General features: G+C 38.4%; 1 protein-coding gene across 1 annotated transcript; it reads left to right on the forward strand.

Moving 5' to 3' along the window:
- The first annotated feature begins 461 nt into the window (after positions 1 to 461).
- LOC145234023 (organic cation transporter-like protein) lies at positions 462 to 10,390 on the forward strand. The gene is made up of 13 exons (XM_080098797.1): positions 462 to 617; positions 2,337 to 2,452; positions 2,590 to 2,757; positions 3,029 to 3,132; positions 3,764 to 3,918; positions 5,080 to 5,269; positions 5,729 to 5,867; positions 6,061 to 6,152; positions 7,249 to 7,469; positions 8,509 to 8,617; positions 9,188 to 9,287; positions 9,738 to 9,901; positions 10,200 to 10,390. Exons 1-13 carry the CDS (start codon positions 491 to 493, stop codon positions 10,255 to 10,257), a joined length of 1,743 nt encoding a protein of 580 aa, XP_079954923.1. The 5' UTR covers positions 462 to 490; the 3' UTR covers positions 10,258 to 10,390.
- The last annotated feature ends 2,905 nt before the right edge of the window (positions 10,391 to 13,295 follow it).

The following is a 13,295-nucleotide window of genomic DNA, read 5'->3' on the forward strand; positions in this document are numbered from 1 at the left end:
CAAATACAAAGCGTCTTACCAACATACTAAATGGCAAAAACGCTTTAAAGGTAATTGCATGATGCTTATATTTGACTGAGGGAATTCTTCGGAAGTTTGTTTGGCCCAAACATTACTGGTAAATACGTTACACGATTGCTGCCACCGATGTTCGGCAGGTTGTATAACAAGGAAGCAGTATTGACTTAGCTGTCTGTTCGGCCCCCTAGGTGCAATCAGAAATGCAACACGTCCAGTTTTGTTGAGATGCATTTAAGTCGGCAACATTGGAAGTTAAAAGCTTGAAAGCATCAAAATGTATTTTGTAAATGTTTGATCCAAGTCGTAATGGCTAAAATATACACCAATCGATGACAGTCTAACAAAGTAGTTTGTTTAAGTTGGACTGCATTTATGACAGTTTAGAAAGATAGCTAACAATTCGGGGTGTGCTATTAACATTGTGTAAATTTTCCAGGTTTTTCATCTGTAGATTTAAATAAAATTTGCAATGAAAAATTTGGAGAAGGTTATCGAAGAAGTTTCAGGTAAGGGGAATTACCAAGCTCTGATCACGTGCTTTGTGATGACAGTCAGCATTCCGGCAGCTTTCATGAACACGGGATCCGTATTCTTAGGTAAGTTGCCTTTACTACTTTGTTCACAAACTGATAAATGTTAAAAAATCCTGACAACTTTAAGCACCGTTGGTCAGTAATTACAAACGTAAATCCACTCTCCAATGATCGACAAACATAGGGTTGTTGCTCGGTGCTGGTCCGTAAAGAGCTTGTTTCCTGGTAGCGAATACGGTGTAGCTGCAGTGCGTTTAATCATGATCCACCAATTGTGCCCTTCGCCGTTACGCGCTCCATAACGTTTTAGCTTTGGCCGAATGGTCCGGCGCGCCTGACCCAGATTCTAACATATAAAACCTGATCGGGATTTGTCCCCGGGAGCGTCCTGGGTTCGAACACAGTGAAAAAATATAATAAAAAGTTTTGCGCAGCTATATGGGCTATACCAGGGGTCGGCAACCTTTTTTATACTGCGGACCGGTTTTGAAACTGAAATGTTATCGCGGACCGGTCTTTAAAAACTACAAATACATAGCTATAAAAACACATACATTAGTTTATCTTCCCCGGGATATATGGGCAAAATGTTTTGGAGTATTTAACTAGAAAAATTATACGACCCAGTTGCAAACTCGTCGTGGACCGGTAGCGAGCCGCGGACCGACGGTTGCCGACCACAGGGCTATAACGTTTACTACACGGATTAGTAAGCTTATGGTTTGCCAGCACAAGAAGTTTGTGATTTACGGTTCCATGCAGCAAATTTGATTCTCAACCAATAGTTATGTGACATTGCAACACTTTTAGTAAACGAATTTGATCGTCACAACTTGGTTATTAAACCGCTGCTTATAATATTTGGGGCGCCAGATGAAACGTGTTTGAATGCTTGTTGCCGGGAAGCACAACTATAATTAATCAGTTGTCTTTTTTCACTAAGTTTTAGTTGTTTGTGTAGGTCGCTTGAACGGTAAATTACACATCAGTCGTTATATTTTTTCTTCCACTAGTTTCTTTAGTAGGGAAATTAGTTGGTACTAGGTTGAAGTTTCGCTTTACTAATTTGGAACGCATTGGCGAAGGCGCTGGCAGCGTAAAAACGCGTTTCTGAAGTTTGATTACTGGCGATTTTCCCCCGGCACATTTGCACTTAATTGACTTCGTTTGCAGTTAAGCTGTTCTTTTCTCGCGTTGCGCAAAGGCTTTGTAGACACTATAAGTTCATCTCAGTATTGCCAGTCATTATGAACATAGACTTTATTTCAGTCTTAGCTTTCGCTTTAATAAGTTGGACGTTAAAGAAAAGTATCTGTTGTTGACAGTTGTAACGACTTTCAAGATCTTATTTCGGGCGTTTTTTCGTTTAGCATTGTTGTTAATTTGTTTTGTACGGTTGTGCAGGTTGCTGTTCTGTATTCATGCAAGTCTGCATGCTGTTTGAAGCGATGATTTTGCGTCAAATGTTAACAGATAGCTCAAAGCTCAAGTAGTACTTTGTAACTTACTTATAGTATTACATGTCTGAGTGTTATTAAAACCAGCCTAACAAAACTTAATAAAAGCTTAAAGTATTGATACTTGTACATAATTATATTCCACAAAGTGCTGTTACACAAAGGATGAAATATATTAATGTGTTGCTTGGTTCTAATACGATAGCAATACTGCTTTGCTATTATTATTATATCATACAAATTTGTGTTTGCATCTCCTAAGACGTTTGCCGCGTTTTTTTGCCTCAAGTTAAATTTGCAGATTATATTTTTTGCACCGTTTCAGCTGCTGTTCCCGACAGTCGATGCGTCATAGCAGAGATTGAAAATTTCACGACACGTTCAAACCTATCCGAGGCAGCCATAAAGGCCAATTTCCTACCGTGGAACCATCTTGGCAATGTGAGTCGTTTTTCAGCGAAAAATTTTGCAAACAAAATCTCAAACAAAGAAATTGTGGGCTTACTACTGCTCTCGTGTTTAGCCGCTGAAACGCAAACTTTGTGGGTTTTACGATTAATTATGTAGTTTTTCAACAGAGACACGATCGTTGCAAACGATTTCAGTACAATATCACTCAATGCATTGGAGATGATTTGCTAAATTGCGTTGGTCAAATCAAGAACAATTCCATTCCATCTATTGTTCCATGTGACAATGACTATTTGTTTGATCACAGTACCTTTCAATCAACAATTGTGACTGAAGTAAGGATTTACTTTGTTTAGAACAAAAACATTTTCTCGATGAACTCAATACATCTTTAAACTATATTAAAATTGAATCATGTCTTATAGGTCTGTCTTCTTGACATAAACTCAACATACAGATTTGAATGTAATGCTCTTAAAATAACTTTATGTGAGTTTATAAACTTTATAACAAACAAACAAACAAATTTATGAAAAAGGCCTCTTAAACATAACTAACAAACATTTTTTTATGAAAGTGGTCTCTTAAATCTGATATGTTTTTTAGTGGAACTTAATATGTGGACAAATCAGTCTCGCTTCAGCTTCTACTTCGTTCTATTACATTGGGATGTTTTTTGGTTCAATTCTGGGTGGAATTCTTTCAGATCGGTAAGATACAATTTCACATACACTACTTTCACGGACTTCTGCAATTTTAAATTAATGTTTCTTAAACGTCTAAGGCCGTGAAAAGTTTTTGTGAGCTAAAACTACATGATGTTTTCATTACATTCTTAACGTATGAGTGCGTGAGAGTTTCGTGAGTTTTCGTGAGCTTAACATGATGTTTTCATTACATTCTTAACGTATGAGTGCGTGAGTTTCGTGAGTTTTCGTGAGCCTAACATGATGTGTTCATCACATTCTAAACGTATGAGTGCGCGAGTTTCGTGAGTTTTCGTGAGCCTAACATGGTGTTTTTATTACATTCTTAACGTATGAGTGCGTGAGAGTTTCGTGAGTTTTCGTGAGCCTAACATGATGTTTTCACGTGTGAGTGCATGAGTTTCGAGAGTTTTCCCTAGCCTTACAAAACACAAAAACATAATAAGTATGCTTTTGTCTCGTACACCTGCATGGCTGTTTACAACAGGTCATTGCAACATTTATTGCACATTATTGCATTTGACATGAAATTATTGCGCAAATATGGCAGATTGCAAATTTGGTTTTAAATCGTAGCCGACCTAAACTTTCAACCCGAACCCGTCTTACAGTTTCAACCCGATGATCTTTGCAGATTCGGGAGGTTGCTTATCTACAGATGTGGAGCGATTCTTTCACTTGTCAGCGGAGTGGCTATCGGTTTCGCCCCAAACATCTACGTTTTCGCTTTCCTAAGATGTATGGTGGCTATTTCGTCGTGCGCAGCGGCCAAAGTTGCAGTTGTTTACGGTGAGAAATGTGTGGTGGTAGCATGGTGCCACATAGTTGTAAACGGACCTGAGATTGAAGCCTGAACCCAAAAATACAAGCCCGAAACCCGGCCTGAACCCGAATCGTTTCAAAAAAGCCAGTTTAGACCCGAAAGTTTTATGGACACGCCTATACATTGAAGCCTCAGAAAGACCCATACAACAAACACAATAGACAAATGGTCTTGAACACGGCGTTTTGGGCTTTTTGACATTAGGTCAGGTCCAGCAACCAGCTTCTTAGCTAGTTAAATTTATTCAAAAAATATAATCTGACACGGCATTCCAGTTTGTTGGAGGGTAACAGGCTGAAAGTCCATACCTCCATCATTGGTCGAAACAGTGTGCACGGTCTACAGTTTACTTATCATTTATTGGCTTAATGCTTTTATATTAAAACTATTTATAATCATGAATTACGTTAATTGCAATGAGCGCCAGAGTCGTTACCGCGGTCAATTATTGTGCCCAAACCCAAAGTTAATTGCTGCCCTAATTAGGGCGGAAATCCAAATTTCCCATTAAACCAGTGGAGCGTATAATTAACGACTGGTTGTTTAATGACCGGAATTCTATATTCTATGCAGAGCTTTGCCATATGCACAAGATGTGCTGCAAGCTATTCGGCATATTTGCCACTGTTTATACCATTATGAAGCATAGACTTCGGTCAAATGTCAATTGTCCAGTTTGTCGCCCAATGCACTCAATGCAAACACACGTTACAATCACTTTTGTAGAGCTCTTCTTACAATTGTATCTCACATAAAAATGAATACCCTGCAATTAAAATACAATTGTCAGATGAGTTCTATATAGTTGATATTATGCCTGGCAGCAACAGCTTAAAGAAACGTCAAAATATTTCAATAAATTTGTTTTTTATTGATTTAGTATTGGAAAGTAATTGATCTACCACGGTTTACTGTCTATAACGCAAGCCTTCAAAAAACAACATTGATTTGTTCGGATTGTTTAGCCCAAACGGGTCTGGACTAACCGAGTTTATTGTATTTTGGTTTTTGTGCAAGGTCAGCACTTTATTCATGTGACTCGGTGCCAATTCGAGCCAAGCTGATCTAATTTGTTAAAACTTAAGCCCCAAAAACCTGGTCTAACTCACAATTGTTTCTTTGCACAGTTGTTGAAATTTGTAACGAGCGTTGGAGATCGTTCGCTGGACTTTCATACACGATCGGTTTCGGCTTGGGATGCATGCTACTCAGTGTCTTTGCATACTTCATACGAGATTGGAGAACTTTGGAAATTGCTATCTCATCAACTTTCGCTGTATGCGTCGTTGTCAGCTTTTGCGTCGATAAATCACCAAGGTAAGTTACTGAGCCGACACCATTCTGGTTCCCAAACAATTTCTTGGCGATTGTGAAGCCGCTCTTCTATGGTTTATGTTCAGTTGTGGCATCGAACAGACTAGGTTAGGCATGGCATTTTAAACTGTTATTTCCAACAAACTAAAGTATCGTTAGATGGCGGCATTAGCTTTTAATCATAGAGTTTGTATCTGCACAAACAAGCCTGACTTACAAGTTTGTTATTGATTAATTTAGGTTCCTTTTTTGCTTAATGTGAAAACATAGGGACACAATAACACTAAAATAATCACCAAGTGGGAAATAGCAGCGCATAACGTTAAAACGTAATCGAGCGCAAAAGTGGAGGGGCACAATTGATGGACCATGGCTGAACGCGCTGATGCAACTTTAACACAGTTGTAGGCCTTACCCTACATGTAATGAAACGGAACATAACGCCATATGCTTGTATTGCAGATGGGTGTACGTACAAGGAGATAGCAGAGAAGCGGAAACAATATGTCGTCACATCGCACGACGAAACGGGATAGTTGTTTCGGATGAGGTGTGGGATCAGTTTGAAGGCGTGAAAGAGGATGAGAGCAAGGAAAAGAAGGTTGTGAACAATTTGCGGGCATTAATAATAATAATATAACAATGACGTACAAAAAAGAGTTTGCTTTGCCTTTTGGTCATGTTTGCTCCTATAACGAAGATTTTATTGCTTGCTACTGTTTAAACAAATAAATCACTTCATTCATACGATTTCAATGGTAAAGTCTCCTTTTACCATTTATCATTTATTTCAGGTTGAGAGCAAAAACACATTGAAGGAAATGTTGATTCGACCCTTTACACGGCTTATGTTGCTCAACAACATGTTCGTGTGGATGACAACCAGGTAACACCACATTTTGTTGGGCAATTACTACGTTAAAATAGTTATAATTGTAGCATATTCATTGTTTTGTAAATTATTGTTACATTGGTGAAACTTTAATACTTTAGCAAAACTATTTGCTGTTTGCCTGATGTAGATCGAAGATTGATGTGTGAGTTGGTACAAAAGTGTAGCAAGTAAAAATATTTATTATTTTCCCAAAAGCATGCCCGTGTCATTTAACATAAAGTGATCGATCATGTATACCCTTGGGCACGGACTTTATTCTCTAAGAACTTATAAGTTATCCGATCATCAGCTTGTAGGTTAAGCATCTGCACTCTATACTTGCGAGCTCATTATTCCTTGTTTCGATGTTTCGACATTTGTCTGTGTCATTTAAGGTAGTGGTCGGCAACCGCCGGTACGCGGCCCGGTACCGGTCAGCGAGGAGTTCGTTACCGGGCCGTATAATTTTTCAAGTTGAATGCTATAAAACATTTTGCCCATGTATCCCGGGGATAATAATCTAATTTAAGCGTTTTTATTGCTAAATATTTGTAGTTTTTTGAAGACCGGTCCGCGATAAAATTTTAGTTTCAAAACCGGTCCGCAGTGCAAAAAAGGTTGCCGACCCCTGATTTAAGGTGAAGTGACACATCATGTATACCTTCTCCATAATCGGTTTACGGAGTTCATTCAGTTTCTAACAACTGATCAAATCATTTCACTATCAGCTTATAGATTAAGCCAGTGGTTTTCAACTGGTGTTCCGCGGAACACGAGTGCTCCGTGAAAGGTTGTCAGGTGTTCCGCAAGAAATTTAGTAGTTTAACTGTTCACTAGTCCATGGAACACCTGTCGAAATTCATTGGTCGTACACAGATTTCCTAAGGAAGTAATTGTTTACTTTGACCAATTTGTATGTCCCATCGCGATTTGCTTCGTTGCGTAATAGTTAGACTTGTTGTGTAATAATAAGATTGTAGTTGCGTTGGTGTTCCACAAGATTGTTTGATGCATGAAGTGTTCCGCAGCTCAAAAAAGGTTGAAAAACACTGGATTAAGCAATGCGCTGTATATACTCACAAATTTATTATTTCTTGTTATTTCTCAGCTTGGTGTATTATGGTCTGACGCTCAACAGTGGAGCTCTAGCTGGTAACATCTTCATCAACAACGCAGCAGGAGGATTGATGGAGCTTATGGCTGCGTTGGTTAGCGGACCAGCCATCGCGAAGTTCGGATGCAGGAACTCTGTCATATTTTACGAGTTTCTTGCCAGCTTCTCTTGCTTAGTATCAACTATTGCCATCCAGTTTGCTAACTCAAACAAGGGTAAGTGGTTGAGTTGAGTTTATTTCGCTTGGTGAAAGACAGCATAGCGACACAATTGCACTGAAACAATCACCAAGCCGAAAATAGCTGCGCAACATTGAAACGTTATGGGGCACAAAAACAACTGGTGGATAATTGCTGAACGCGCTGCTGCTCCACCTTATTATAAAACGTTATGTGATAGGAGCTTATGGGAGAGTGAGTTAGGCGCAATGTCAGCAAACTCCAAAAAAACTTGGTGGGATCAGTCCAGGGGCCCCATAAGTACTTTTTAGTGTGACCTGATGTTTAATTAAAAAACGCTCTTTCATATAATTTAAACTGACAGCCAGTCCGACTATACTAAGTTGTGAGCTGAGTTGCAATCCCGAATGTGCGCGGGTCCAAATCTCACCGCAGATTTTTTTGCTTTATGGAAAAGCACAGGGTAATGCTTTTGCGGCTAAACTTTTTCTGTCAAAACGGCCAATCTAATGCACATCTTGCATATACCGTTCATAAGAATCTCTTTATAAAATCATACAGTAGGTCAGGCTTACGAAAGGCGTGATACCAAATCAAGCCGTGCTTCTAATAAATTGGATGCAAGACTATCTTGTTATAAGCGTTTTGCATGTTGTAAGCATCATATGTGTCGTACCGTTAGGAAGTATGAACGTTTTGAGCCTCTGTGATATTGATATCAACTCATTTACACTGCAACTTATATACGCTCACCCAGTTCTAGTTTGGTCCACAATATATTCCCAATTCAAAAATCTATACATGTTGACAAACTATCACGGCACATTAGTTGTAAATTGTTTCAAAACATTAACAGATTTTTTTTGGTCAGTATGAACGTTTGAGCCTCTGTGTAATTCATACAAACTCATTTACACTCTTTGCAATTGACATGCACTAACGGAGTTCTAGTAAGGTCCACAATATATTACAGAGTCTAAATCCTGTACATGTTGGCCAAATGTTACGGCACATCACTTGTAAAAAATAGTTTCAAAACAACAAAAGATTTTAAAATATGTTTTTCTTTTTGCAGCTGTCGAGACACTAGGTGTCGTACTTGCGATGATTGGACGATTTGGGATTAGTGCGGCGTGGGCGGTTATGTACCTTCACACTCCTGCTCTCTTTGCTACTCCTGGAAGGTGAGAACCATTGTATAGTGAACATGATGTGCAACTGTGTAGTATGGATATTGCAATATCACGAATTTAGAGAAACTCAGTATGAGCGGAGGGGACAACAGTCGCAACTTTTGTTGACTGTAAACTTTGATCAGTCTGAAATCATTGACCGTTTTTACTATTATTAGGATAGATAGATTTTATCTGATTATTAGACACCTTCTATATCGGAAAATAACAAACAGTTATAAACACAAGGTCAAGCGTACACCAGTGAAGTAAGAAGGCTGTAAATATGATGCTGAGCAGAGCAGCTCTAGCAAAGATAATGGTAACGAAACAGTTAGTTAAATGATGTGATCCCTAAAGTTTGGGCTATGAAGGATTTTCCATATTACCATGAACGGTGCGCCCTTAAATTTTTCTTCAGATAGTTGCACTCTGTAGTTAAAACAATTTGGGAAACACTGTGTTGAACAAATCCTACTGTGGCCAATCCAGAAAAATGTAAATATGACTTCTATCACCTGCCAGTTCTGGTCGATTGGTCATTGTAAGACCCTGATATAACTCATGGTTCTTCAATTTCAGATCGTCAGCGCTTGGAGCGTCGTCAATGGCATCTCGGGTTGGAAGCATCATAACCCCATTCACCCTTCAACTCCAGTATAACATACCTTGGTTGACTCAGGTACCTTACAATGTTACTTCTGCTATTTTGATCGCAATTAGAGGCAAATTAACATTTAATACAAATTAACTCGAAGCATGTCGCCAGTCAAAATTATATTCCTATCAAAAGTTAAAAAGTGTCAAAGAGCATACTTTGTGACATTCATACAACAGACACTGATCTTATAACCCTTTATTTTGATCCAACCTCCAATACCAATCCTAACTGCCTGAATTGTGCAGAAATTGTATATTTTTTTGGGGGGAATTCTGAAATCTGGCCCTCAAAGCTAAAAAAATTATGAATGTGCATTACTTTCTGACCAATCAGTTTAAAAGCCTTTAGGCCGTCTGTCAGACTTAACAACTTGGCACTAACGTGAAAGATTTTGAGCCTAAAACTGCGTCAAATGGTGGACACGCGACATTTATATGAAACAATAACTTGTGATGATTTCGTTTCCTTCAGACTGTGTTCGGGATTGGAGCTTTCATTGTAGCTTGCCTTTGCACTCTATACCCGGAAACTCACGGCAGACCAATGATGTCATCGTATGACGAAGCAGAAATGAGATTCAAACGCCACGTCACTCAAACTCGTCTGTATCGAATTGTGTGTTGCTTCAGAAGCAGGTAAAGTACAAAACTGTTAGGTCTGTGGTCAGTGGTTGGATTCATTTTTTTTGTCAGGCGGTTCTTTCACAAAAGTCATATTTTTCTGCCGGGTTTGTTACAAAAAGTCCATTGACAGTAACCAGTAATGCTAACCGGTTCGTTGGTCTCATAAAATTTCGTGACACGGTTCTATAGAACCGGTGCGAACCGGCTGAATCCCAACACTGTCTGTGGTTCAGTAAAAAGAAGAATCACAGAAATATACTATTGTGTGCTTGGCTGCTTTGTTTAAGCTAATGTGTTTTATGCGTTCTAGACCCATTGAAGAAGATTACAATGCCAGAGAATTTGAGACGATGGAAAAAGTTGCATAAAATGATATAACCGTTATTGCATTGCCTCAAGCTCCAAGAAGAATTACAAAGTTCATTACTTCAGATATCAATCACTTTAAATTCTTTACCTGACGTATAATTGCAGTTTGCGCCGAACTTCAGTGGTAATAAATGTTTTAACAAGAAAACGTAGTTGCCCAAACTTTTTATATTTGTGGTCCATCAACACGTGCCCCCACGGTTCACAGTACATTTTACAGACGAAAAAACACCAAAGTTGCTTTAGGGTCAGCCTTATAACCAAACATTCCGTTTTGGTCGGAACTTTTAAAGCGAGTTCGACGCATCATTAGCCATACCTCCACTAAATGTTGGTGCAATGAGTTCTTGTGTTTTGCACTATAGACGTGTACAAGAGATTGTAAAAGCTGTACTCCATTGGAACGTTGATTTGAGTTAAATTTATTTTGCTTGGTCAAATTTTCTTGTAGAAAATCCATTACCAAGAAAGAAATAGCTGTGCAGCTGTATACGACGCACCTAAGTGTGTGGGCGCGCGTGTTTCCCGCAATGAATAACAAGCCTTGGACTGACTCTTTACTTGGCTGAGATTCCTGGGCTATGTTATTCTTTGCTTGGATTAAAATTGTTTTTTCTGTTTCTCATGGTTCGCATCGATCGTTTGCAGTTGCAAGTAAAGTCCATTGTCACGATTCTTAACGCTTGATTGCTGCATAGAGCCGACATGATCCAAAAAAGAACGGTGCATTTATTGTATTTTATCCTGGATACGCAACGCATAAAATCTCCTCTATCTCAAGGGATAGAAAAGATAAAAAAAAATGAACGATAAGTCGTTGACTTTTAAACCAATACTCTTTGTGCTTGCGGTCGTTGGAAAACATTGCTTTCTTTTACATCAATTATTAGTTTTTTTAAGTTTAAAGCTCACAAACTACGAAGCACAAAATTTCTGCACCGTTGTATGCACCAGGAAACCGGTAACATGTAACAGTGTGGGAACAATGACACTGAATATGTGCTTCCAATAGATACTGAATCATGAGAACACATGGAATAGTAAAGTTACACCGCCCAATGTCATATGTTGCAAACAACACTTCATTGTTATGGGGACAAAAGTCATGCTAGCAAAGTTAAAATGCTCTTTTAGTTTATATTCAGCCAAACTAATGTGCCAAAACGGTGGTTTGAAAGCAGTTACGTAAAGATCAGTTGGTGGAAAAAAGTAAACGCACTAAAGTTACATCGTACAAATTAGTAAACTTTTGTACAACTGGTTTAGCGTATTAGCAAATTTTGTAACAGGTAGTGTTTGTAAATAGTTGTAGGGAAGTATCAACAAAATCAAACTGAATGTTTAAACTGTTTCATGAAAAAACAGGTACAAACCATAAATCCTTTGTTTAACTCAACAGAAATATGTATTTTTAACAAAAATGTCGTTCAACTGGTGTTAATGTTAAACAAAAATACTAGTTGTTTCTATCCATAACTTGTATTTTCGCTGACGTTTCGTCCACCAGAACGGTAGGACTTCTTCAGAGCAATGAATGTAGAAGAGATTATAATGAAGCGAGTCTACCAGCGGTCAGAAGGCTCAATCGCTCCTAGGGGACAGCTCGATGTACCAACGGTTTGAAAAGGAATCCACCCAAGACGCCCGACCAATCCATCAAATTTCGGACATTAATGCCGCTTCATCGTTTGGCAACGGACGCTACTCTTTTCGGATGGCCTTTGTTATAATATAATTATTTTTCATTGTATCACGCTGTTCTTGCGCCTTTCGCTTGTTGCTTGCATTCGTCATTCATTGCTCTGAAGAAGTCCTACCGTTCTGGTGGACGAAACGTCAGCGAAAATACAAGTTATGGATAGAAACAACTAGTATTTTTGTTTAACATTAACACCAGTTGAACGACATTTTTGTTAAATATGCAACCTGGTGGACGAAAACGCCTGTACAGCAGAAATATGTATTTCACCTTATATATCCAGGCATCATCAGTTTTTTAAAAAGCAAACAAGTAGACGGTCAAAAAATGGTTTAAAGTTTCAGTTTTTTTTACATTCTATTGTCTGCGGGAGATTTCTTACACAGCTAAATTGTTTTAGCAAAATAAAAATGGGATCAAGATCTTCAACTCTTTGTTTAGTGTTCACATTTGATATAATACAACAAGCCTTGTTCGTTGCAGGGTGTTGGGTAACCTTGGCCGTTTTTAATGAGATTGGCCAATGCATGTTCTTTGGAGGTGCTGCTCGATGGCAAATATTTACACGTGTGTGTTTCTCGTGTGTTGATATCTGTGCAAGTTCCGTGATAAACCCATTTGGATTTGAAACCTCTCCATCTCCATCTGCCTTTGCTAATGCATTCGATTTCATGTGATCCGTAATAAATCTGAAAACACAAAACAAAGTAGAATTGCCTGATTATATTTGTTATTGTTTTTGTTGTCATTTGTTTTAGTAGTTCATTCTATGTTCTTAACGTTAATTTAGTATTGTAACATATCTGGCTAGATGGCCCAATAAGTAACACAATGTTTCATGAAAGACAAAAACCTAGTTTTCTGTTCAAGAATAAGATTTCTAAACTGCTATGGTCAATTTTGTTTGCAAAATTTTACCTACTTTTTCTGACAAATCAGTGTAAGTGACGAGTTTGTTCCAGTCAATAGTTCGACATTCCGGTCCTGCAGTGCAAGGTGGACATTCACAAACCGGAAGTTTATCTGACCACTGCTTCGATGCCAGACACGTCACTTTGGCAGGTCCCTAAGAAAAAGTTGAATAAATTTACTGATGTGCAAGTGGTTCTTAAAACTTCAAATCTCCTAATACGGTCTAAATATTAAATATCGAAAATAGGCAATCTAAGTTTGTTCACACAAAAGTTTTGTTAAACCTGAACCGTTGCCAAGTGATAGAGCTATTGGTTATGTGTATACGTCTTGCTGCGCAAATTCGTAAGTCCAAAACTGAACTAATACATGTAGTGAAGTAAAGCACATACTTTAAAACAAATTGAACTAAAAATGTAAGACCCA

Source organism: Phallusia mammillata, chromosome 6, assembly GCF_965637545.1.
Source record: "Phallusia mammillata chromosome 6, kaPhaMamm4.hap1.1, whole genome shotgun sequence".
In the NCBI taxonomy this organism is placed as follows: Eukaryota; Metazoa; Chordata; class Ascidiacea; order Phlebobranchia; family Ascidiidae; genus Phallusia; species Phallusia mammillata.

What these genes read in the sequence shown, in the direction of transcription:
- LOC145234023 (XM_080098797.1), top strand. Translation starts at nt 491, where the DNA reads ATGAAAAATTTGGAGAAGGTTATCGAAGAAGTTTCAGGTAAGGGGAAT. An exon ending in CACGGGATCCGTATTCTTAG is followed by an intron (nt 618 to 2,336) that starts GTAAGTTGCCTT and finishes GCACCGTTTCAG; the next exon opens with CTGCTGTTCCCGACAGTCGA. An exon ending in ATGAGAGCAAGGAAAAGAAG is followed by an intron (nt 5,868 to 6,060) that starts GTTGTGAACAAT and finishes CATTTATTTCAG; the next exon opens with GTTGAGAGCAAAAACACATT.